The following is a 23501-nucleotide window of genomic DNA, read 5'->3' as shown; positions in this document are numbered from 1 at the left end:
GGAGTAAAAGTAGCCTCTTCAACAAATGGTGTTGGGAAATCTAGACAGCTACATGCAAAAAAAAAAAAAGAAAGAAAGAAAGAAAGAAAGAAACCCAACCACCAACTTACACCATACACAAAAATAAACTCAAGATAGATAAAAGATTTAAATATAAGTCATGACACCATAAAAGTCCTAGAGGAGAACATAGGCAGGAAAATCTCAGATATCCCACGCAGCAATATTTTCACCGGTATGTCACCTCAAGCAAGGGACATAAAGGAAAGAATAAACAAATGGGACTTCATCAAAATAAAAAGCTTGGCTAAAAAGCTCTGCATGACTAAAGAAAACATCAGCAAAATGAAAAAGAACCAACTGTATGGGAAAATATATTTGCAAATGATACCTCGGACAAGGGTTTGATCTCCAAAATATATAAACAACTCACATGACTCCACTCCAGGAAGACAAACAACCCTCCAAAAATGGGCAAAGGAGACCTGAACAGAAACTTCTCCAAGGAGAACATACAGAGGGTACAGAAACATATGAAAGGATGATCAGCATCCCTAGCCATCAGAGAGATGCAAATTAAAACCACAGTGAGACACCACTTCACACCAGTTAGAATGGCCATCATAAACAAATCAACAAACAAGAAGTGTTGGTGAGGCTGTGGAGAAAAAGGAACCCTAGTACACTGTTGGTGGGAATGTAGACTGGCGCAGCCACTGTGGAAAACAGTGTGGAATTTCCTCAGAAAACTAAAAATGAAACTGCCTTTTGACCCAGCAATTCCACTGCTGGGACTGTACCCTAAGAATCCTGATACACCAATTTAAAAGAACCTATCCACCCCAATGTTCATAGCAGCACAATTTTCAATATCCAAGTTCTGGAAGCAACCTAAGTGCCCATCAGTAAATGAGTGGATCAAAAAACTATGGTACATTTACACAATGGAATACTACACAGTAGAAAGAAAGAAGGAGCTCCTACCCTTCGTGACAGCATGGATAGAACTGGAGAGTATTATGCTAAGTGATATAAGCCAGGCAGTGAAAGACAAATACCATATGATCTCACCTATGAGTGGAACCTAATCAACAAAACAAACAAGCAAGCAAAATATAACCAGAGACATTGAAATTATGAATGAAATGACATTGACCAGAGGGGAGGTGGAGGGGATAATAGGGGGAAAAGCGGGAAGGGTTGTTAAGGAACATGTATAAAGGACCTATGGACAAAGCCAAAGAGAGGTAGTATTGAGGGTGGGAGGTGGGGATGGCTGGGATGGGGTGGAGTTGTGGGGGCAAAATGGAGACAACTGTACCTGAATAAAAAATTTTAAAAATATTAAAATATAAATAAATAAAAATAAAAAGGCAAATGGATACAATGGAGGAGAGAAATAGGTGGACACAAGCTGGACTTATAGTGAGGGGTGGGGATAGTTTGCCAACCCAAAATATGCCTTTTGGGATGTTGATTATTTTAAGCTGAATATTTTTAAGAAATGAAAAACTCAGGAAAAGCTTTAACCTTCCTTTTACTGGCCTAAAAGAATTTAGCTAAGAGGACCCGATCCAGGAAGAGAGCTCTTACCATAGATACCGATAGTGTAATATGAACTATAGTTTAATATGAGCCTCACGGGGCTCCTTCGATCAAAGTCCTCTCTGTGCCCTGTTGTTGCAAGAGGGCCCACCAAGCATTTATTCACTAAACATCAACTCTTTTTATCTCCACGTGAATTGCCTTACTTCACTTTGAAGTCCTATATTCCTACTTCTTCCTTCTTAGTTCATAACGCCATATATACCTCATTTTGCCTTGCTGTCCTTGCAACGTAACATGCTTCTGTGATTTCCCCATGTGCACGTATTAAAACTCGATTTTCTCTTGTTTAAAAAAAAAATCATTCCCACACCTACCTGTTATCACAATCACTTGGGCAGCTTTAAGAAAAAAATTAATCAAATCCATTTTATTTGCAAAATGCCATCCTGAGAATTCTATAGACCTTTCCATTTGGGCTGCCATGTGTGGCAGAGTCCCAATCTGGGACGTGAGGATAAAGAACGGCTGCCTCCACCCAGCAGCCCCGAGGGCCTGAAGCCTGTCACCAGCCAGGTGAGTGTGCTTGGAGGCTGTGTTAGTTTCCCATGGCTGCTGGAACACATGACCACAAACTCTTTGCCTTATAAAAGGCAACACTGATTCTCTTACGGTTCTGGAGGCCAGCAGTCCAAGACCAGTGTCTTGGGCTGCAGACACGCCGTTCACAGGGCTGCGGTCCCCCTGGGGACCCTCTGCAGAATGCCTTTCCTTGCCTTTTCCAGCTTCTAGAGCTGCTTGTCCTGCATTTCTTGGCTTGTGGACTCTTTTCCCACCTTCAAAGCCAGCAGCGTAACATCTTCAAACCTCCCCGTCTGTTCTGTCTGTACATTGACTTACTTCTCTGTCATCAGGGCTCCCTCTGCCTCCCTCTTACAAGAACAAGTGATTCTGTTCAGGACCCATCTGGATATCCAGGGCTATCTCTGTTTTAGGATTTTTAACTTAATCAGCTCTGCAAAGACCAGCTGTCCATAAGGCTGACTCTCCATATAAGGTAACATCCACAGGCTCCAGGGACTGGGGCCTGGCTATTTAGGGGGGCCACTAATTAACCCCACCACCTGCAGTGGAGCCTTGAGTGAAGAGAGCTAAGCATGCAGCTGCCTGGCCCCCAGCTAGACTGCAGCTTCATGAAAGACCCTGAGCCAGAGGCGCCCAGATGCACACATGTGAATTCCTCTCCAAACAAACTAATAGGAGAAGAGCCCCCTTTTCAGGCCCTCTTTTCCAGAGCTGGCTGGACCCCAGAAAGCATGACTGACATGAATTGTTTTGTGAGCCTTTATCCCCAGGCCTAGAAAATCACTGGAAGCGCCCTGAAGGCGCAGAGGCCCGGGGAACTTACCAGACCTGGACCCTGCACCCAGAGATGACATCGAAACAAGATGCAGCCCAACTGAAACATCCTGCGCTACAACCGCCCCATCACCCGATGAAAGCTCGAAGTCCTAACCCCCCGTGCTGGTGCTGCTGGTGCATTGCTCTTCACCCAGCCCTTTCCCTCCCTTGGGAAAGTAAAATGAAAACTTTGCGTGTTTACATTTTCTTCTCTTTGTGAATTCTTTCGCAGCCTGCCTCGCGGACCACCCTAATAGAAACTGAGATCAGAAGTTTCAGGGGTACAATTGGGGATGATTTGTGATGTAACAATAGATAACCAGTACATCATGTCACTGTGCATGACAAAAGGGGCGTTGTGGGGTCTCAAGGGATAGGGACACAATAGGAAATTCAAACTTGTTCGTCCCATCTGTTGATACCTTTTCATGGATACTTCCTGGTTGTATCACTATGCCACGGAGGAAAACACACCTTCCCCCAAACCCTCAACCAGAAGAGCAGCTCCCGCCCCTGTGAGGAACCTGGGGATAGCCTTGAACACGGAGCGGGGTCGGGGAGGCGTGGATCATAGGCCCAGGGAGATTGGCAGACACTTGGACCAAAGTGGATTCGCCTGCAGAAGCACATCTACAGTGTCCAGGGCAGAGGAGAGAGGAAGGTCACACGAGGTCAGGTCAGCTGTGAGAGAGTGAATGTACACAGGCACAATGGCCAGACCACATGTAAGCAGAACCCCGACCCCCAGCCTGCAGTAACCAGCCCAGGGAGCTGGCTGCTGTGAGCTGGACCTGTAGGACGTCAGGCCACTATCCCCAGTGACCATTTCAGGAAGCCGAATGATGACCCCCTTAACAACTGACCCAAAATAGACAGGACCTGATTAATAACTGAGAGCTTCTCTAATTTTTGTTCCCACTTTCAAGTTAGGACCAACCAGGGAAAGCTAAATATGCACCCTCACCAATCACTCAGGATGCCCCCCTCCTAGGTAACTCCCTGCCCCCCAGTGTCCCCAGCCCACAGCTTTTATTGTGGCACACTGGGGCCTTCCCTTCCCTCCACTATGATGCCACCCACTCCTCACGTGCCTGTGAGTCTCCGCCAGACACAAGTGATAGGGGCTGACCCCTTGCTAGTCAGCTGTGGGTAAATAACTTGGCTTGTTTACAGCCGGGTAGTCTTCCTTTATTTCCTCACTTGTTAGGAACAAAACCCCAGGTCCACAGTAACACTAAAGGAAGAAACTGCTGTGTGTGGGGGGTGGGGTAGGGGGCGTGTTTGAGTGAGCAAATGAGCCTGGGATAAGAAGGAAGAGCAGGAAACACATCTGTGTTAGGGACAGGTGTGGCAATGCCCAAATCTTGTTCCTTCTTTCTCCCATCCATTTAGCTGGACCACATTTCCCAGCCTGCCGTGCATTAGGTGTGGCCACAGGCCTGAGTTCCGCCCATAGAGTGTGGAAGTGATATACCTTGCTCCAGGAGACCTCCCTGGTGACCCTCTACACTTTCTTGCCTGATATAGAAGCTTGAAAGCCCCCACGATGGTGGCACCACTAGATGGAAGGAAGCTGGTGCCTGAAGGGCCCGAGTGGATCAGAACCCTGCCAACCCACCTTTAAAAGCCCCGAGGTGAGTGGGGAACACATTTCTGTTAAGTCCCAGTGGTCTTAAAGTGATCGCTGCATCAGTTAGCTCGTTCTAACGAAAACATGGGCCATCTACCCAGCTCCGTGCTCGGACCTGCTGGGCTAATTGTGTCTCCCTAAAGGATATGTTCAAATCCCAAACCCCGGAGATTGTAAGTTTGACTTTATTTGGAATTGATGTCTTTGCAGATGTCATTAAGAATCTTGAGATGAGATCATCCCGCTTTAGGGTGAGCTCTTAATCCAATGACCAGTATCTTCAAAAGAGAAGGGAAAGGGAGATGTGCTCAAGGGAGACACAGAGAGTGTCCTGTGAAGACGAGGCAGTTGCTGGAGTGATGTGGCCACAAGCCAAGGAACGCCACTCATAGCTGGAGCCACCCAAGCTGGGAGAGAGCCCGGGGCAGGATCTCCCTCGGAGCTCCGGAAGGAACCAACCTGCCGACATCTTGATGTTAGACTCCCGGCCTCCAGAACTGTGAGAGAAATAGCTTCTGTGGTTTTAAGCCACCCTATTTGTGGCACTTTGCTAGGGCAGCCCCCAGAAATGGCCCCAAGCGTCTTCCCTGGACACCTCAAACCTGGATTTTGGGATCAGTCCTGAGGTGGTGAATGAGAAGTTTTGGTTGAAGCTGTGTGTGTGTGTACATATGTGTGAAACATGTTGAAGCTTTAGGGGAAGATCGAATATACAATTTATGGAACGAATATTAAGTATCAGGCTTTATTTTTCTGAGACTGTTTTTACAACAGCATTTGTAATTTGAAGAGAGTTGATTCTTCTCTTTAGTTCTGCTACTGACTATCTGTACATGTGAGCTAACTCATAAAATAGGGGGGAAAAGTCAAATTAAAAAAGAGTGAAGAATACCTAAATTAAGACCAATGTTCTGTCTTTTCAATTCTCTTCATCTTTAGCTTCAATATAACAAAAGTCCTTTAAAACCAGAATAACTTTATAAGATAAAGATCCCCACTTTTTCCATTTTCATTCATTGCAGTGTTAGAAATTCTAGCCTAAGCAATTAAGCAAAATAAAGAAATAAAATTATCTCTGTTCACAGATGAGATGACCTTATATGTAAGAAGGCCATAAGGATTCCACAAAATAACTGTCATTACTAATAAATGAATTTAACAAAGTGGCAAGATATAAAATGAACACATAAAAATTAGTTGCATTTTGTAGAGTAATAATGAATAACCTGAAAAGAAAATTAAGAAAAGAGTTACATTTATAATAGCATCAAAAGGAATAAAATACTTAGGAACTACCTCAACCAAGAAAGTGAAAGACTTATACAGTAAAACCTACAAAATATTGCTTAAAGGAATTAACACAGACATAAATAAATGGAAAGACTTCTGTGTTTATATAATGGAAGACTTAATATTGTGGAGCTGCAAATACTACCCAAAGCAATCTATGGATTTAATGCAATTTCTATCAAATTCCAACATTTTTTGCAGAGATTAAAAAAAAAAAAAGAAAACCCATCCTAAAATTCATATGCAGTCTTAAGGGACCACAAATAGCCAAAACAGTTCTGAAAAAGAGGAATAAAGCCAAAGGAATCACACTTCCTAGTTTCAAAACTTACTACAAAGCTGCAGTTATCGAAATGGTGGTCCTGGCATACAGACAGACACAGGCCAAATGGGACAGAACGGAGGGCCCACAAATAAACCCTGGCACAGATGGTCCAACTATTTTTGACAAGAGTGCCAAGGCCAATGAGGGAAAGGACAGTTTTCTCAACAAATGGGGCTGGGAAAACTGAATATCCACATGTAAAAGAATGAAATTAGACTCTTATCCAACACCATATACAAAATTGACTCAAAAAGTAATCCAAGAGCTCAACGTAAGTGCTGGCTGAAGAGCTTCGGGAGTGAAGGGTGCTCTAGTGACCTGGAGGTAAAGAAAAAAAGAGGTCTTTGATGGAGGGAAGAACTGATGGCCTTTTTGCATGCACGCTCTGGGTCAGGCAGTTTTTAGAAATGGTTCTACCTAACTCTTAAAATTCCTATCTGGTAGTATCACTTAGCGTGAAAAAGGAAATAAAATGAGTCATAATCCTCCAATCTAGAGATGACCACTGGCATGAAGCCCTATATTTTTCTTTAAACAATGTTTGTTATTATTCATTTTCCTTTAAGACTTAACACAAAACCAATGTGACCCCAATAAATTCAATTAAAAAGTAAACAAAAAAGCCAAAAAACAACATAGCAACGGGAACTTGTCACAACTAGGGAAACAATATAAATTCATAATAGTATCGTTCAGACCTGTTTCTCTCTGGGGCAGGGCGTGGGAAACATAATCTCAGCAGATGGCATGACCTAATTCATCTGAAAGTGACTGGCTAAGGGACACCATCCCCAACAAACAAAGGTTGATTTAAGCCATGGCCTCAGGTAATCTCCACCTTTCATTTGTTCAATGAGACATCACTTATAGAGTGGCTACTATGTCCCAGGTGCCATGCAAGGTTCTGGAAATTCAGAAGAATATAATGCTGACGTTCCCCCTCCGGGGTCTCCTAACCTGATGGGTGGGGGGAGACAAATGAACAAAGAATGATAGCAGTAGTTAAGAAAGCTGTGACTGGAGGCTGTGAGGCACAAGGACTGGAGAGACACCTGTTCATGGACGTGGATGGAGGTAACAGCTCCAAGCACGCGTGGACTTCAGATCTAGACTCAGGTGTTGAGTGCAGTACAGTGAAGACGGACAGACAGGAACAGAAAGGCTCATCCCAAACGAGAAGCCAGGTCCTGTACCATCTCCCCTCACAAAGAACACACGTAACATAAAACCCTGAAGTACTGTTGCTCTTCCATCTATCTACCCCCTTTAATAGGAGAGTTTATAGAGAGCACGCCGCGCTTGAGTGAGCCGGTAAATTTTCTCCTTAAGGACTCTCCTCTTGTGGGCTGTCTCACTCTGCTCCTGAAGCAGCCAGGAATAGTGCTCTTTTTCCTGTAGGACCTGCATCATGGCCTTCTGCAAGTGATCGCTGTTCTCTTGGAGCATAAAGTACTGAATTATGAATGGGATCTGGTTGGCGAGTCGCTTGCTGGTCTCCTGGAAGAGGGGATAAGAAGGGTCAGCTAGAAGGGTCTGGGCCCAAGGCCAGCGGCTGCACAGAGAGGCCGTGGGGTTCTAGATGTGCACATGGTCATTTTGCAAAGTCCTGTTGGCCCCGCCCACCCCACTCCAGTGTTCGGAATCAAACCGACCTCGAGAACCTTCTGTCTGGGCTGTCCAATTTTGTGACCTAAGGGTTCTCTCTGGCACTAAGAAACCACCCAGTAGGCGAGCAAACCCAAGGTGCACTGTGGGCATCCCAGCCCTCCTAGGAGCCCCCTCCCAACCTCGCTCTGCCTCTCCATTAGACTTCCTGGAGATCCCTAGCTTGGTTCTGGAAACAGATTGGGACCTGCTTCATTCCTCACCTCATGCTCTCTCTGCATAGGCGTGTCCAGCTTGCCTGGCAGCTGGACTCCACATCTGGGTAACTCAACTCTTTATTCTGATTAAGAAAAGGCTTCAGTAGTTGGGCTTCTTTGCAGTTTAAAAGCTACCTTCTCTTCTGTGTGCCCCAATACTTCAGTCTGTGCGTGGGGCGGGGCATTTAGAAACCATGAAGTTGATTGGGTCACAAAATCTAGGGAAAGGAATTTCATTCCTGTTCTGTGATGTTGGTGAGTTTCCAGCACTTTGAGAGCTGAATGCCTTCTAAACATCGACCAGTAAGGCTGGTTGTATTTTTGTTGTATTTTGCTGTATTCTGATAATGTTAATTTTGTACATCATGCACAGCATAAAATATAAAGAAGTTTGGGGTTTGAATTACTCTCAAGTACATGTTCTGCCACATGAAGAACCTGATTTGGGGCACATTAATTAAAAGTGTCTTCATAGGGTTTCTGTCCAGTTACAGATGAGATAATATGTGAGTAGTTTATCAGAGAGGAAAGGGTTTAATACCTGGCAATGGTCCCTCCCTTCTTTGCTCAGTTAAGCAACTATCAATCAAGACACCCTGGCAAAGGCCACCACGCACCCACACTCACCCAGAAGTACGCATTCAGATGCACTGAGATCTCAGTGAGGGCAGAAACGGCAGGCTCCTGAGTCTGGGAAGCATTTCTGAGTGGGTTAAAAATCTCTTCCCGCTTTTTCTGCAGAACTGTGCTGTAAATCTGGTCTTGACAATAAACGAGCTTCTCCATCCTGAATTGAAGGAGGATAGTATTTTCTGCTGTTGCTGACTGTTTTGTTTTTATGTCTTCAATCTTGCTCTGGTTGTATGAGAAAGAGAAGCATGTCACGTTTTGTTTTTTTGGGTTTTTTTGCCCCCACCCATTGTTTAGACAACTCAGGAAGTACTATGATGTTGAACACAGAATTAAAAATAATTTAAGGTTAAAGGAGCGCTGAGACTTTAATGGTGACTTTCAGAGGGTCCCTACTGCATTCTCTGTCACTCTCCTCCCCATCCCGTTTTGTCACTCCATCCCTTGCCTGTGCCCTCCCACCTGTCTCTACCCATTCTTTCTCCCCACCCTCACCTCCATTCAACTCAAGTCACCACCCTTCTGCCTCCTTAACTGTGGCTCAGTTTACATTTTTATGTCCACCACTCTTGCCTCTGTGGTTGGCTTGAATCCAAGCCTTCAGGAATGACCCCAGTGTGCAGTGAACACAGTGAGGTAACAGCTTGATCTTTGCCCAAAATCCTGTGACTCCTACATCGCCCCCATAGTTAAAGGCAGTATGGGAAGGGAATGGATGACACAGTGGAGAAAAGTCACTTTTTGGCTTCTGAGTTCCAAACAGACTTTTGTACTTTCAAGACAGATACTGATCTGAGAGAGAGAGAGAGCGAGAGAGCGAGCATGAACTAGTGAGTTTCACAGGGGCCGGCTCTTTCTTTTTGCAGTGTATGGGGCAAACAACAATGTATGCGGTGTTTCCCCTTGCAGGTTTGGGGCTTGAAAGCAGAAATGACCTGTGTGTCACTTCCAAGAGGAGTGACATGAGAGGTGACAAGCCGCCTGGTGCTGACGAGGCTCGAGAGGAGCAGAGTGCAGTGGCAGAGGGGTGTGTCTGGGCTGGTGGCCTCAGATTTCTCCAGGAGCTACAATGAACTTCTTAGCTATCTGAGGATGGCACCAAGGGGTGGAGGCCCTGGTGGGCACTGGAATGTCCTTGGCCCCAGGGTGACTGTGTGTGCAACAGGGTGCTCCTGTACCCTGGCCCAGATGGAAAGAGCTCAGCACAACCAGCCCTGCTGTTGGGAGCGTGGGGGACCAGGGGACCAACTACTGAGGCCCAGGAAGAAAGCCCTACATCCTGGAAGCTTCCAGCATGGGGACATGGCAACCAAGGACCAGACACGTCACCCACTCCATGGGGAGGCGACCCCAGGACCCAAACACAGCCTCTGGGAAAGTTGGAGAGCTCAGAAGTGAGATTCAGTTTTCACTAACTGGAAAAAGAGATGAAAGAAGAAATTAGATTGTGTTGTGGGAAAATGACCAAAATTCTCCTCCTTGCCCACCCAAAGGAGATTGCGGAATGAGATTCTGACCCGTAGAGCAGGCCTGGGCAGAGGAGGGTTTGTACCCAGAACCCTTCTCTCCCCTGTACCGAGAGTGGGATTCTGGGAGAGTCGCTAAGTGGAAACCCACACAATGCTATCCTTCCACTGTGTAGGGAAAAGATCCAAAATACCTCTGGGCCACTAGGGGCAGTCACACATTCAGGGGAGTCCTGTCCTGCTGCAGGAGATTGTGAGCAAGAACAAGGTCAGGTGGAAGCTGAACTGCAGATGCCGCTCAGGTGGCCAGCTCAGCACACCTGCAGTTATAACCCTGGCCCTGTGTTTCCAAATGACCGTACACATGCACCTTCTTTCAAAGGCCGGACCTTGGTAAATCAGTACAGGTGACCAGCAGGTGAACTGTGGGTACTTACTTGGGCTGTTTGATTAAGGTTGGAAAATTCCTCAAAATGATTTCTGGCCATGTCAACAAAAGTTTGCCGAACAATTTCTGACCAAAGGAAAAACCAAACATCAGTGAAATGCAAGCGGGAATAAAATGGGTTAAAAACACAGAGAGGAGAAATCACAGAACATGGCCCTCTCCTAAGGCCCTGCTCCCCAAATTTATATTCCAAGAGAGGAGTGGGGAGTGGTACACAGTCTCAGGGAGACACAAAACCCATCGCCACCACCCACCCTGAGCAGGCCCCATCAATTTCCTGTCCTTTCATGGAGTATGTGATCTCCCCTGGGTTGGCATCCGATTCTTCCTCACGCAGCTGCGTGGAGGGGCAGGTCCAATCAGATGAAGCTCACACACACTCTTGCCCTCCTCCCCCAAGTGGGCAGCAGAGATCTGCAGGCCGTGTTTGGTCACTGCATTCCAACCTCTCCCTCTAAGGCACTGAGACCCACTGGAGGTGCTGGGAGGGCCCCTCGTGAGAGATGCTCACCTACAATCTTCTGCAGCATGTCGAGCGCGGGGCCTACCAGCTGGTCGATGTAGTGCTGCACGATGGCCTGGAACGTCTTGTAGTTGACAAAGCCGAGGAGTTCTTTGCCGCGATACTGCTTTTCGTATTTTGAGACTTCTTCGTGAACAATGTTATTAACTGCAACACAAAACCAACCCCAGACATTTTGAAGATAAAAACATTTTTTTAAAGTCTTGCTTACCTACTGTATGTACCCAAAGGCAATGCTTCTAAACAGAAGTTTTTCTTTTAATAATGAAAAAGAAAAATACATGGCCCGACAGTGACTTTTAAGAAACAATATCTGCCCTGGCTGTTGTAGCTCAGTGGATTGAGCACAGGCTGCAAACCAAAGGGTCGCCGGTTCAATTCCCAGTCAGGGCACATGCCTGGGTTGCAGGCCAGGTTCCCAGTAGGGAATGAATGAGAGGCAACCACACAGTGATGTTTCTCTCCCTCTTTCTCCTTCCTTCCCCTCTCTCTGAAAATAAATAAATAAATAAAATCTTAAAAAAAAAAAAAAGAAACAAAATCTTATTCTTAAAACATGTGTTTCAGTTGAAAGTCATCACCCCAAGAGAGAAGTTCAGTGTTTATAGTCGACAGGAAAAAATCGGATTAGTTCAATCAAAATAGAAAGTTACATACTCTCGTTTCACTCACAGGTCTCTCGAGAATTCAGCCCACTAGGGCTGGAGGAATTCTACCATGGAAATGAATAGCGCTGTTTTTATCGAGTGCCCAGATGGGCAAAGATGCAACACACGCACACACACGCACATGCACATGCACACAGATGCACACACAGGCATCCTACTGCCATCTATGCTGGAGCAGAATGGAAGCTGGACAAGAGGGTTCCTGACGGAGCATTGACCTCTGTGACTCGGGTTAAGGGTGACAAGGAGGGAGAGATGGGTTAAGCGGAATTGTCTAACTCAAAACAAAAATGCAAGAAGGAAGTCGGGGAAGTGGGATGGTTTTCTGCTGACCTGGTGAGAGCGATGCTCTGCGTTGACCGGGGAAGCAGCCAGGGAGACTAAGGGGCCTGGGATCTCTTGTGCGGACATGCTAGCTCTTTGCTCACTCTGCATGTGCTGGACGTAGCTTCCGGCCTTGGGGAGTAAGGCACTGCCTTTGGGGGAGCCCCCCCCCAGGACTTACCGTTCTGGGTACTGGCTGCCAGCACACGTGCCCAGTTTTTAAACTCCTCTCTGAGTTTGTTGATTAAGCGAGTCTCTTCCTCCTTCACAATATCTTCTCCTTCTACTAACTTTTCAACGTCCCGATTAAACATTTTAATTTTCTGAAAATGAGGTAAAGTCATGAATCTGTGCTGTAACCACACTGCGGACGGAGGTCCCTAGGCAACAGTGTGGGGTGCTGGGGTGTGGGGTCAGGTCACCCACCCAACCACCTCATCTTCCAGATGAACAGGGCTCCCGGCGGGGCACAGGCGGGCATGCACAGAAGGCCACCTGGAAGGATGTGGCCAGCCAGCTCAAGGGATCTGGTGCTTGAGAGGCCACGTGGAGGCCCCGGAAATCCTCACCTCAATCAGAAAGAACATGACGTCGGTGTCACTGGTGGGGATGTTCTCACCACACTGGCGCAGCTCCTCTGTTGCAGTCTGGAGGCTCACTCTTATTTGCTCTTCCAACAACGGGAGGGATTTCTGAACAAAATAATAGCAAACAATGAAACTCCACAGCTTGAAATCAGCCGACAGGGTTCTTGGGTGGAGGAGCAGGACCCCACGTGAAAGCATTCGAGGGGACGCAGAGTTTCTATTACTGTGCAAGGCTTGTTGCATGAAGGCCCGTGAAGGCGCCCATGGAGGGCTTTGCACGCGAGGGGCGTGCGCTCCAGCGGGCGCGTCTGTGTCAGTTCCGGAGTTCCGTCGTGCAGGTGGAGTGTGGGGAGTTGGGGATGGATGGTTTTCAGTTTTCATTTGAATAAGTGTTTTGTGTTTCGAGAACAATTATGCTGGAATACAATGTAAGCTTTCTGTAGTCCAGCGTCCTGGGGGTGACCTTTTGAGGGTTAAACATTAATAAATGGTGCTTTGGTAGAAGCTATGTCTTGGGTGTTCGTGTCAGGCCAGGTGGTCCTGACCAGTCAATGATGACAAGTGACGAGAAGTAAGCTGAGAAGGGCCCAGAGTGGCACTGCGGAGGCTCGTCTATGGGCCCCGTGCTGTCAGGCAGCCTCACACGGCATAAAGCACGTGGCTTCACGGCCTCTTTTTACCAGGCAGGAACCTCAGGCTCTGAGAGGCAAGCTGCTTGATGTGATCGCTCAGCTAATAAGTGGCAGAGTGCCAATTTGCACCCAGGTCACCACGCCCAAGGCCCACACAGGGGAACACTGCAGGTGAAGACACCTGAGTGAGCAGTGTCCCCCATCTCTGCTTCGGTGCCTGAGGGCACGGCAGCCTGCCTGGCAGGGTGAGTTCACCGGGGTTGGGGTTTTCAAGGATACGTGAAGTGATGATGAAGGTGGGTGACACCAAGAAGTTAAACTGAGTCTTGATATAAATTTTAAAGATCAAAGTATCACATAAGTTATCGAAATGCAACAACTTTTTGCGAAATAATGTTTTCAATTAGACGGGGTTATGTCTTTTCGAGCCTCCTTCTGGAAATTGAGGGGATTCCACTAGAATCAGTACTTCTCCAAGTCTGCTCCATAGGTCCCCTGGGAACTTATAAGTGCAAATTCATGGCCCCCCCAACACCTCCTAACTCAGAAACTCTGCATGTGGGGCCCAGGAGTATGAGATTTTATTTATTTTTTTTATTCCTCACCAAGGATGTTTATTGATTTTAGAAGACAGAGAAAGAAACATTGGTGTGAGAGAAACATCGATTGGTTGCCTCCTGTAAGTGACCCAACCAGGGATTGAACCCACAACCTAGGTGTGTGCCCTGACCGGGAATCGAACCCACAACATTTCAGTGTACGGGATGATATTCCAACCAGCTGACCTGCCTGGCCAGGCCCAGGAATATGAGTGTTAATGAAATTTCCAGGTGCTTCTTGTGCGCACTGCAGTTTCAGAACCACTGCCTCCTTCCAACCGAGTATGTTTTGAGTAATGTGTTTCCTGGCTCAAAAGTACTCTTGGCTTTTGTCTGACATGCACTTTAGCGTGGACTAGAACCCGGGCCCTGGGATCATGTCCGCTCTAAGGGTTAACCTTCAGTCTTGCCGTGTTGTTCGACCTCATGCAGTAAGGTCCAGGCGAGCCCTACAAATATTCCGTATCTCAAGAAGCACTAAGCCACACTTGTACTGTCTCTAATGACATGTCTGCAGTTGCCGATTTTTGGGAATCTGTGACAACTGAGCACGTCCTCCTTACAAGTGTCAGGCTGGCAAAATGTTTTATGTCCCGTGAAGTGTTAAGAGTGTATGGAAGAGAGAAAACCTAGCTAACTTGGTGTTTCGTTCCCTTTTACACTGCTGGACTGGTATTATGATTTCCCTTTTCACTTCCCCCAAATTACTGATTCAACTTTTTGGTGCAAGATTGTGCAGCTCTTCCCTCCTTGTTTCTGAAGCTTTCCTGTGAGCCTCTGTCCAGGAGCAGTTGGTTTTCAGAATGTGCTTGTTTGTTTGCTTATTTGGGCAGATCAGTGCGGTGTCTTAGCCCACCCATGGCCTCGAGAGTGGCTTGGGCAGGCTGCAGTTGTTATAACTTGCAACCGCCTCTTGACTCACCGTGATGTGCGAGATGAGCTCGGTGGTGAGTCTTTCTGCCAGGCGGGGCACCGTAGCCTTTCCTTCCTGCAGGAGCGCCCTAAAAAGACACAGCACGCGTGAATTCAGGAAGGGCCCAGGAGGTCATTTTCCCGGTACTGGGCTTGGCAAGTGGGTGGGTGAGCTCAGCTCTCCAGGGCGACACGTGGCATTAGGAAAGCCTGGCAGTGCACGAGAAAGACAGTTGCTCGCTATGGGCTGAGCTAGGCAAGCATGGTGCTGGGAGGGCTACGTTCACTTTCTCCTTTTGCCATCCCAGCAAGCTGATGGATAAGCGATCATTTTACCTCTGGGAGAACACACACACCTAACTTCATAGAAGTTCAGGGACTTGTCCAAACTGGGATTTTATTTCTTGTGACAACTTTTTATCCCCGAGTAGCCAAAGCAATCTTGAGGAAGAAGAACCAAGTGGAAGGCATCATACATCCTGATTTCAAACTATCTTCAGAAGCTCAGTTTACTAATCCAAAAAAGTACGGCGCTAGAATAAAGGCAGACATGTACCAGATAAAGAGTCCAGAAATAAATCCGTGCGTATACGGTCCACTGATTTTCAAAAATGGTGCCAAGGAGACACATGTGGAAAGGGTACTACTGTCTTCGACAAACGTTGGGAAAAGTACACACCTCCATGCAAAAGAATGAAATTGGATCCTTATCTCAGACCATACACCAAAGTCAAATGAAAATTTATCAAAGGCTTAAACATAAGATATGAAATGTTAAAGTCGTAGAAAAAAAACACAGGGGAAAATCTTTATGATATTGGTCTCGGAAATGATTTCATCAAAAGCACAGACAAGAAAAGCAAAAATAAATTATGAAGTGGGACTACATCAAACTGAAAAGCTTCTGCATAGCAAAGAAACAATTAACAGGGAACCTACAAAACGGGAGAAAATATTTGTAAATGATGTATTTGACAGGGAGTTCATTTTCAAAATATGTAGGTAACTCCTACACCTCAATAGCAAAAAACCCTCCAAAAACTAATCATCCAATTAAAAAATGGGCTAAAGCATTGGATAAAGATTTTTTCAGAGAAAACATGTCAATGGTCCACGGGTACATGGAAAAGATGCTTAACATCACTAACCATCAGGAAAATGCAAATTAAAGCATGCGGAATGCCACATATGTTAGGATATATACTATAAAAAAACAAGAACAAACGAAAGACAAGCAGTGGCGAGGATGTGGAACACTCGGGACCCTCGTACAGTGTTGGTGGAAATGCAAAACGGTGAGGCCACTATGCAAAGCAGCATGGCAGTTACTCAAAAAATTAAAAATAGACCCCCCATGGGATGAGCAATCCCATGTATGCATATTTATCCAACAGAATGAAAATCAAAATCTCAAAGTGACAGTGTTGTTCCTGCATTCACAGCAGTGCTATTCACAATGGCTATGACTTGGAAATAACCTGCACGTCCACGGGCAGATGAGTGGGTCCAGAAAATATGGTACATACACGCCGTCAGAAGTCCAGAAAAAAATGGATGCAACACCGATGAGCCCTGGGAGTCGTGATCAGTAGGAGTGTATCGTGCACACAGCAAGACCACCATTTGCACACCAGGAGCTCTCCAACCAAATCAGGGAGTGAGGCTCAGAGACGGGCTGCTATGAAGCGGCATGTGTATGAGAAAGCAGTGGCAGTTTACACCCCCCGGTGATTGGTTCTAGTTCTAGAATTTTCTTAAATGTAAGGAAATTGGTTTGTGGTTACTTCACCTCAATTCTGGGGAACAATTTAAGTTTCATTTATGATTTTCAGAAGCCTGAACAGGAAGAGCTGTGTGCACTTGCTTGTACAGGGAAAAGAAGCTAAATTAAGATTTGCTTGCATGATGAGTCTGGTTTTGCCTACTCCAGGAATTTCCAAGTCTGGCTTCTGTTTGTGGTTAATTTTAACAATACAGCGGAATAGGATTTGGCCTTATAGAAGAAGAAAATTCTGTCCTAGGTGACTATGAATAAACCTTGAGGACATTATGCTAAGTGATAAATGCCAGTCACAATAGAACAAGTACTATATGATTTCACTCACATAAGAAATCTATTTAAAAAATTTTTCATGGGGGCAAGGGAGAGAGAGAGAGAGAGAGAGAAACATCAGTGTGTGGTTGCCTCTCGCGGGCCCCCTACTGGGCACCTGCCCGCAACCCAAGCATGTGCTCTGATTGGGAATCAAACCAGCGACCCCTTGCTTCACAGGCTGGCACTCAGTCCACTGAGCCACCCCAGACAGGGCTGAAATCTAAAATAGTCAAAGTCACACAATCTGACAGTGGGATGGTGGTTGCCAGGGTTGGGGGTGGGCGGGCAGGCAGCTGACAAGCAATGGGCCTCCAGGTTCAGTGACGCAAGCTGAGTACGTTCTAGAGACTGCCGAACAACGGCCCAGGCCCTTGAGCAGTGGTTGTCAAAGTGGGATGCCTGGACCAGCAATAACCAGCCTCAACTGGAAACCTGATAGAAACACAAGCTCCTGGGCTCCACCCCAGACCCCAGAAACTGGACAGGACACAACCAGCTGGATCTTAACAAACTCTCCAGGAGGTTCTGCTGCTCAGGGTTGAGAACCATGGGTGTGATTACTCCAGAATCTGTTCTCTGCTCCACGAGCAGTTAGTTGTCTCTCCGTGTGGGCCTCCAATGCTGCTATTGCAAACGAGCGGTTTCTTCCATTTAAGGCAGGAGCAGAGAGGACGAAAGGAGGAGCTGGGTAGGATTTATGGAGTGCGGGCTCTCAGTGCACCAGGGCCTTTGCATGTGTCCTACTACGTAGTCGGAAACACAATCCTATGAAGCAGTCATGTGGCACTCCCTGAGCTGATGAGAAAACAAAAGCTCAGAGAGGTCGGGCCATTTCCCAAGGGCACACAGTGAGTAGCTAACCTGGTCGGCCCACATTCTGGTCACCCACTGTCTCTCTCCTTAAGGCAGAAGTGACCTCTGGGTTTCACTATGCTGTTGCCACATCACTTGGAACCGTCAAGCTCCTGAATAAAATAAAAGCGCAAAGTGCCCAACACAATGGGGACAAAGCCAGTGTCTTGCAAACTGCTGTGTCTCTACAAGATAATTTATATTTAATACAACCGGTGAGTCTGCAGGCTCTGAAGCACGTTTTAATGTGCACCAGTTACGATGGGCAGCATTAGTTTCTGGAAGCTAGGATATCTGTTTCCAGTCCCGTTTCTATTCACTATTGGTTCGACCTCATTATCCTTAGCTATAAAAATGGGAAGAAGCTCACCTGCTGTACATATGTCTTACAATTTTGTGGGATGCAAGTGAGAAAGCAAGTGAAAACGTTTTGGAACACCAAAGTGCCCTGTGCTCTGTGAAATGCCATATTACAATTTTTAATCAGCCCTGTCATAACAGCCCACGAGAAAATGTTTTGTTTAAACAAGCCAATGCATTTAACGCTAAAATAAAGACAAAGATAGGTTCTGCTACACTGTATAATTTTTATATGCAGTTTGGTTCTCACTTTGGCCAATTCTGGTAGGTGCGGCTGGCTTCCACAGAGTCTGCTTCTGGGCTGTCCTGCAGAACCTCACCTGAAATACGGATGTGCCTGGAAGAACATCATTTCCTTCTTGGTGGCCTCTGCCAAGCTCTGCTTGTCTGTGATGTCCTGCTGGCCCCGGCACTTCACTATCATGTAGCCCTTCTTGAGACGGTACGTGAGGTTCTGCGCCACATTCACGACATTTTTTTCAGTGCCTTTGTCCACTAGGTCTGGTTTGGTCAGGATGCCTGGGAGGTGATTAGGGAAGGACACAGACAGAAAAGTCAGTTCTCTTCTCAAATATATTTGAACCCTGCTGGGCTATGGGACCAAGAAAGTCTTCTGCAGCCTTGGTGGCCCAGTGCCTGACAGTCACTCATTCATTCACTCCTTCTGCCATCAGCCCTCATCTTTGCTCCCGCCACCCACTCAGTTCACTAACTGCCTTGTGTCACTTAGCAAAGGTTTGTGGGGCGCCTGCTGTATACCAGCACTGGGGCAGCTGGCGTCATCACGACTGACCGGCTACATCGCCATGTTTCTAAGAAGCTTTCCTGGCACTTGAGCAGTTGAATTTCTCTGCTTTCTTACCCAAAGGTGTTATTTGAGAGCACACAGCCTTATCCTCACAGACCTTGGTGTTACTGACAGACTAAGGCATCTTTGAATCTACATTTGCACCTTCCATTGGGAGGGGAAATAGCAGCCAGGAATGCCCTTCTCTGGAACCAGCAATCATTCATGGACGCCTACATCCGGTACTTTATTCTGAGACAAAGGAGTAAGTTAACAAAAATGGAGGTTGGCAGTTAGAATTCCCCCTAGCTGGGGAGACAGGGCCTTCTCGTACTGTGCCTCGACTTGAAAGAGAACTTGTCATGCCTCCATCTACAGAATTAGCTCATAAGCCTCATTTAATGACTCAACCACTGAGCCCCAGAACCCCCAAGGGTGCCCTTGTGGTGATTTGTGACACTTTATTGCAGAATCCAGTTCCGCATAGCGCCCCTAGTGGCAGGCGTGCTGATAGCAATTTTTAGATGCTTAATTTTTTTCTCTTTTATTTATTCCTGAATACATTACACATATGTATTAACTTAATAAATATTCACTAAGCACCCTGCTGTCGATATTAAGTAGGTGGCAGTGAACAAGACTGCAAAGTCCCTGATTTCATGAATATCCCTCCATCTTCTAGTGGCAAAAGCCAGATAAATTAATCTAGTAAACAAAGCAGAAATAAACAAAAATGTCTAATATTGGTAAGTGCTATGCAGAGAATTAAAATAAAAGCAAAGAAATGACAATAGGCAGGGTGAATGCACAGGTTTAGGCTAGGTGTTCAGAGACGGCCTCTGAATAAGAGGATGGAGAAAGAACATTCCAGGCCATTCCAACTAACTGTGCGGTCCAGAGGCGTCGAGCACATCCACTGTGCCGTGCAGCCGCCACCATCCAGGATGGTCATGAGTGCAAAGGAGGGGTGAGAAGAAGAGGGTGAAGAACCAGATTCTGGCCACTCATCTCACCCCGACCGAGAGTGAGGATGACCCGTCCCGGCTGCATGGATGCCCCCGGGGCGCACGGGGCTGTTGTTGGAACTGCACTTGGACCTGACGTCGGATGTGGCCATCTCTAACAGTGCACCTCATTCCCAGACCTTCCCCATATACGAGAAGGTTCCCCCTCCCTCCCCATCTCCTGGAAGCTTGATTCTTTCTTCTCACCTATGGTCCTGTCTCCCTCGGGGTCCACCTCCTGGGCCATGCTCAGCGCCTCTGTGGTGGCGATGTCCACATTACAGGGGACTACCACCAGGTTGATGGTCTCCTGCCTCTGGATGTACTTCCTGATGAGTGCCTTGGTCTGAGGCCAGAGAATCACACAAAGGAAGAACGCATCTCTGGTTACCGAGCGACACAGCGAGACACCCCCGTCGCTGTTGTCCCAGAGCAGGACCCAGTTTTCACACTCCTGAGCTGTGGCTTGGCCTGCCCTCTTTCTTTGGAATGCCCACCCTACCTGCCCCTATGGAGTTCTCTGTTGATTTCCTACTTACTCCTCAAAGCCCGTCACTGGTATTGTTTCTCTCCCAAAGACTCTGATTCCTGTAGCCGGATGAAACCTCTCCTTCCTCTCTACATCTCTCCTGGGAGGCTTCTGCGATTATTAGTAATCTATTAGCGTGATTTGTTTCTGTGTGGTGCCTGCCCCAGAAGCCCAGGGGTGCCCTTGTAGTGATTTGTGGCACCTTATTGCAGAATCCAGTTCAGCACAACGCCCCTGGTGGCAGGTGCTCTGTGCCCGCTCACAGCAGTATCTGAGGACAACACCTCCACATGTTCACGCCTAATATTAACGACTTTTTCTGCAGTTTGTTCTTGGAAGGAGTCTAACTCATTCAAATGAGAGAACTCCAATAACATTTCTTAGAATTTGTAAGCAAAAGGGAGATGTGGGCAACAAGAGCCTTCAAACGACAAATTTGAGTAATATTTCCCCCGTGGACAATACACACCACCGTGGGAAAGGTTGGCACCTTGGGGCATATTTCTTTAAGTTTGGCACAATTTATATGCAGTTTTGCTCATACAATGCCCTAACTAATTATTTTAGTTAGCCACAAAATGCGACATTTGCATCACAGAAGCACAAACTAGAGTCACGTAAACAATGCAGGCCTGGGGTGAAATAAAAAGGCCAACTGTGCCCTGGCTAGTGTAGCTCAGTGGATTGAGTGTGGGCTATGAACCAGAGGGTTGCCAGTTCAGTTCCTGGTCAGGGCACATGCTTGGGTTACAGGCCTGGTCCCCAGTGGGGCCCATGTGAGAGGCAACCACACATTGCTGTTTCTCTCCCTCTTCCTCCCTCCCTATAAAATAAATAAATAAAATCTTTTAAAAAAATGCCAACTGTAAAACAGGCCCAGTTTAGTCTTGGCCATGGAAGACTTTAACTGCCTACAGTTACAAGCGGCCTTTATCAGTGAGCTGTAAAGTTAGCTGTCCATAAATGGAAAGGTATCTTGTTGGTGCCTGCTCCCTCCGTCACAGCCGTGTGATGGTCCTGCAGACGTCTGCACGTGAACAGGCCCCCAATCCAGGACGCTCCGCTTCCGCTCTGTCGACGATATCAATCAGTCTGTGTGGTGGGCGGCCGTCCCGTGCATTGTAAAATATTTGGCTGCATCTCTGGTCTCTACCCACTGGGTGCTGGTGGCAACCCCACTTTCCCAAGTTGTGACAACCAAATATATCTCAGACATTGCCAATGCCCCTTAGGGGTGACGCAGACTTGGGTTGGGAACCTCTGTACGAGACACTCCCCTTCGCATGCATTTTGACAGGTTGTTGGGTGTGATAACCGCGCCCCACAATGTCTGCCTACATAGATAAGCCCCACAGAGAGCACCTATTCATGCACCAAATGGTTATTGGGTGCCCACCAGGTACGGAGCCCATTAGAGATTCAGCATTGACTGTACAGGCAATCCCCTAAGGGCTAACATCCCAGGAGGGAATAGGGGCCAAATGCACTCCATAAGGAGGGTAAGTGAAATCAGAAGGGCCAGGTACAGGCTATCAGATACCAGGAAGGGCACCCAGATAAGGTGGCACTTAGGCGGAGCCCTGAAGATAAAAGAAGGTGCCATGTGGAAGCCTGCGTGGGGAGAGCATGTCAGGGAGAGAAAAGGGCAGGTGCAGAGATGGAGGGGTGAGGGTGGGGTGGGGTGCCCAAGGACAGGCCTTGCCCAAAGATCACGTGTGACTCAAGCATCGCGGTAAGACTGTGTTCTCAAGCAACTTTACGTGGGAAGGCCTTGGGAAAAGCAGCAACAGGCTCGGCAGCTCTTGGTCTGCCCTGTGGCTGCCATCCCTCCCCGTGGGGCTGGCCTTCTTACACCCCAACCAGAGATCACAGACCATGTTCTGACTATTTTACATTGTGTTAATTCTTTTAAATTGTTGCTAAAATTGGCAGATTTTATGTCAAAATCCAAAATTATGGCTGCTTCATTGTCTTTTTAAAAAAATCGATACATTTACTGATTTTTAGAGAGAAGGGACAGAGAAAACATCGATGCGAAAAAGAAACATGGATTGGTTGCCTCCCACATGTGCTCCAACTGGGGATCAAACCTGTAACCTTTTGGTTTATGGGATGATGCTCCAATCATCTGAGCCACCCGGCCAAGGCAAATTTCTGGCTTCTTCCCACTTTCAAGACAGTTGGTAACACTGGGCTGATATTCTCACACGTTAGGCAGGGTGTGAGCTGTCCCGTGCACCCCCAGTCCCACCATGACATCTTCCCTTGACCTGCCAGGCGCTCTCTCATCAGATCCTGAGTATGAGGCCCTGCCCTGGAGGACTACCCCACTCTCCTCCCCACCCACTTAGAACGAGGGCTGGGAACGCACACCAGACCCTTGGGATGGCCAGCAGAGATCTCAAAGTCTCCCCAGCTTCAGCCCGGCCCATTTCCAAGTTCCAGAAAGGCTCACCTGCTGTCCGATGTCCACGGGCTGATTCCCCACAGGCACCCTGGTGATGCCGGGAAGATCGATGAGGGTCAAATCTGGAACGTCAGGGGAGGAGATCTCCAGACTGATGAGTTCGTGACTAATGCCAACTCCATTCCCGGCCACGATGTTTTGGGCTGTGGAGGCCAAGACAGGAGAAACCCAGAGTCTAAATTAATGACCCACCTGAGAAGAAGCAGTTGTTCTTGAAGGTGATGGTTTACATTCGGAATATGGGAGCTTCAGAGAGGCCGTGGTGCCAAGAAACATTTCCCAGAAGCCTGCAGAGTGATCTGAGGCCACTAAGGTGGCCGCGTGCGTATGCAGGGGCAGCGTGCGATGTGCTCTCAAAAACTCCAGAGCAAAAGCTACCACATCGACATGGTGGAGGGGTTCTGTCCTCCTCCTTTATGTTTTTAAATATTCTTCACTGGGTGTGGCGATGGTTTTGAAATATGTCCACAAATCCTTCAACAGCCCTCCCACCAAAAGTGGGGCCTTGAGTAGGGGCTGGACAGAGGGACTTATAGGTCTAAAGAATAGATGTGGGGGAAGCAAC

At 47.2% G+C, this 23501-nt stretch overlaps 1 protein-coding gene across 1 annotated transcript in view; it reads right to left on the bottom strand.

Moving 5' to 3' along the window:
- Positions 1-5307: 5307 nt before the first annotated feature.
- The window catches only part of MX2 (MX dynamin like GTPase 2), a 30486-nt gene continuing 12292 nt past the window's right edge, over positions 5308-23501 (bottom strand). Inside the window, exons 5-14 of the mRNA XM_024559822.3 lie at positions 22925-23079; positions 20148-20286; positions 18470-18668; positions 14853-14931; positions 12682-12804; positions 12294-12435; positions 11109-11267; positions 10587-10663; positions 8681-8908; positions 5308-7688 (exon numbers count right to left, since the gene is read on the bottom strand). Coding sequence (XP_024415590.2) covers positions 7458-7688; positions 8681-8908; positions 10587-10663; positions 11109-11267; positions 12294-12435; positions 12682-12804; positions 14853-14931; positions 18470-18668; positions 20148-20286; positions 22925-23079 — 1532 coding nt within the window. The 3' untranslated portion in view covers positions 5308-7457. The remainder of the gene's footprint in view (positions 7689-8680; positions 8909-10586; positions 10664-11108; positions 11268-12293; positions 12436-12681; positions 12805-14852; positions 14932-18469; positions 18669-20147; positions 20287-22924; positions 23080-23501) is intronic.

This window comes from Desmodus rotundus, chromosome 2 (assembly GCF_022682495.2).
Source record: "Desmodus rotundus isolate HL8 chromosome 2, HLdesRot8A.1, whole genome shotgun sequence".
NCBI classification, from domain to species: Eukaryota; Metazoa; Chordata; class Mammalia; order Chiroptera; family Phyllostomidae; genus Desmodus; species Desmodus rotundus.
Note: the sequence above shows the minus strand (reverse complement) of the source record. Positions and strands in the feature narration are given on the sequence as shown.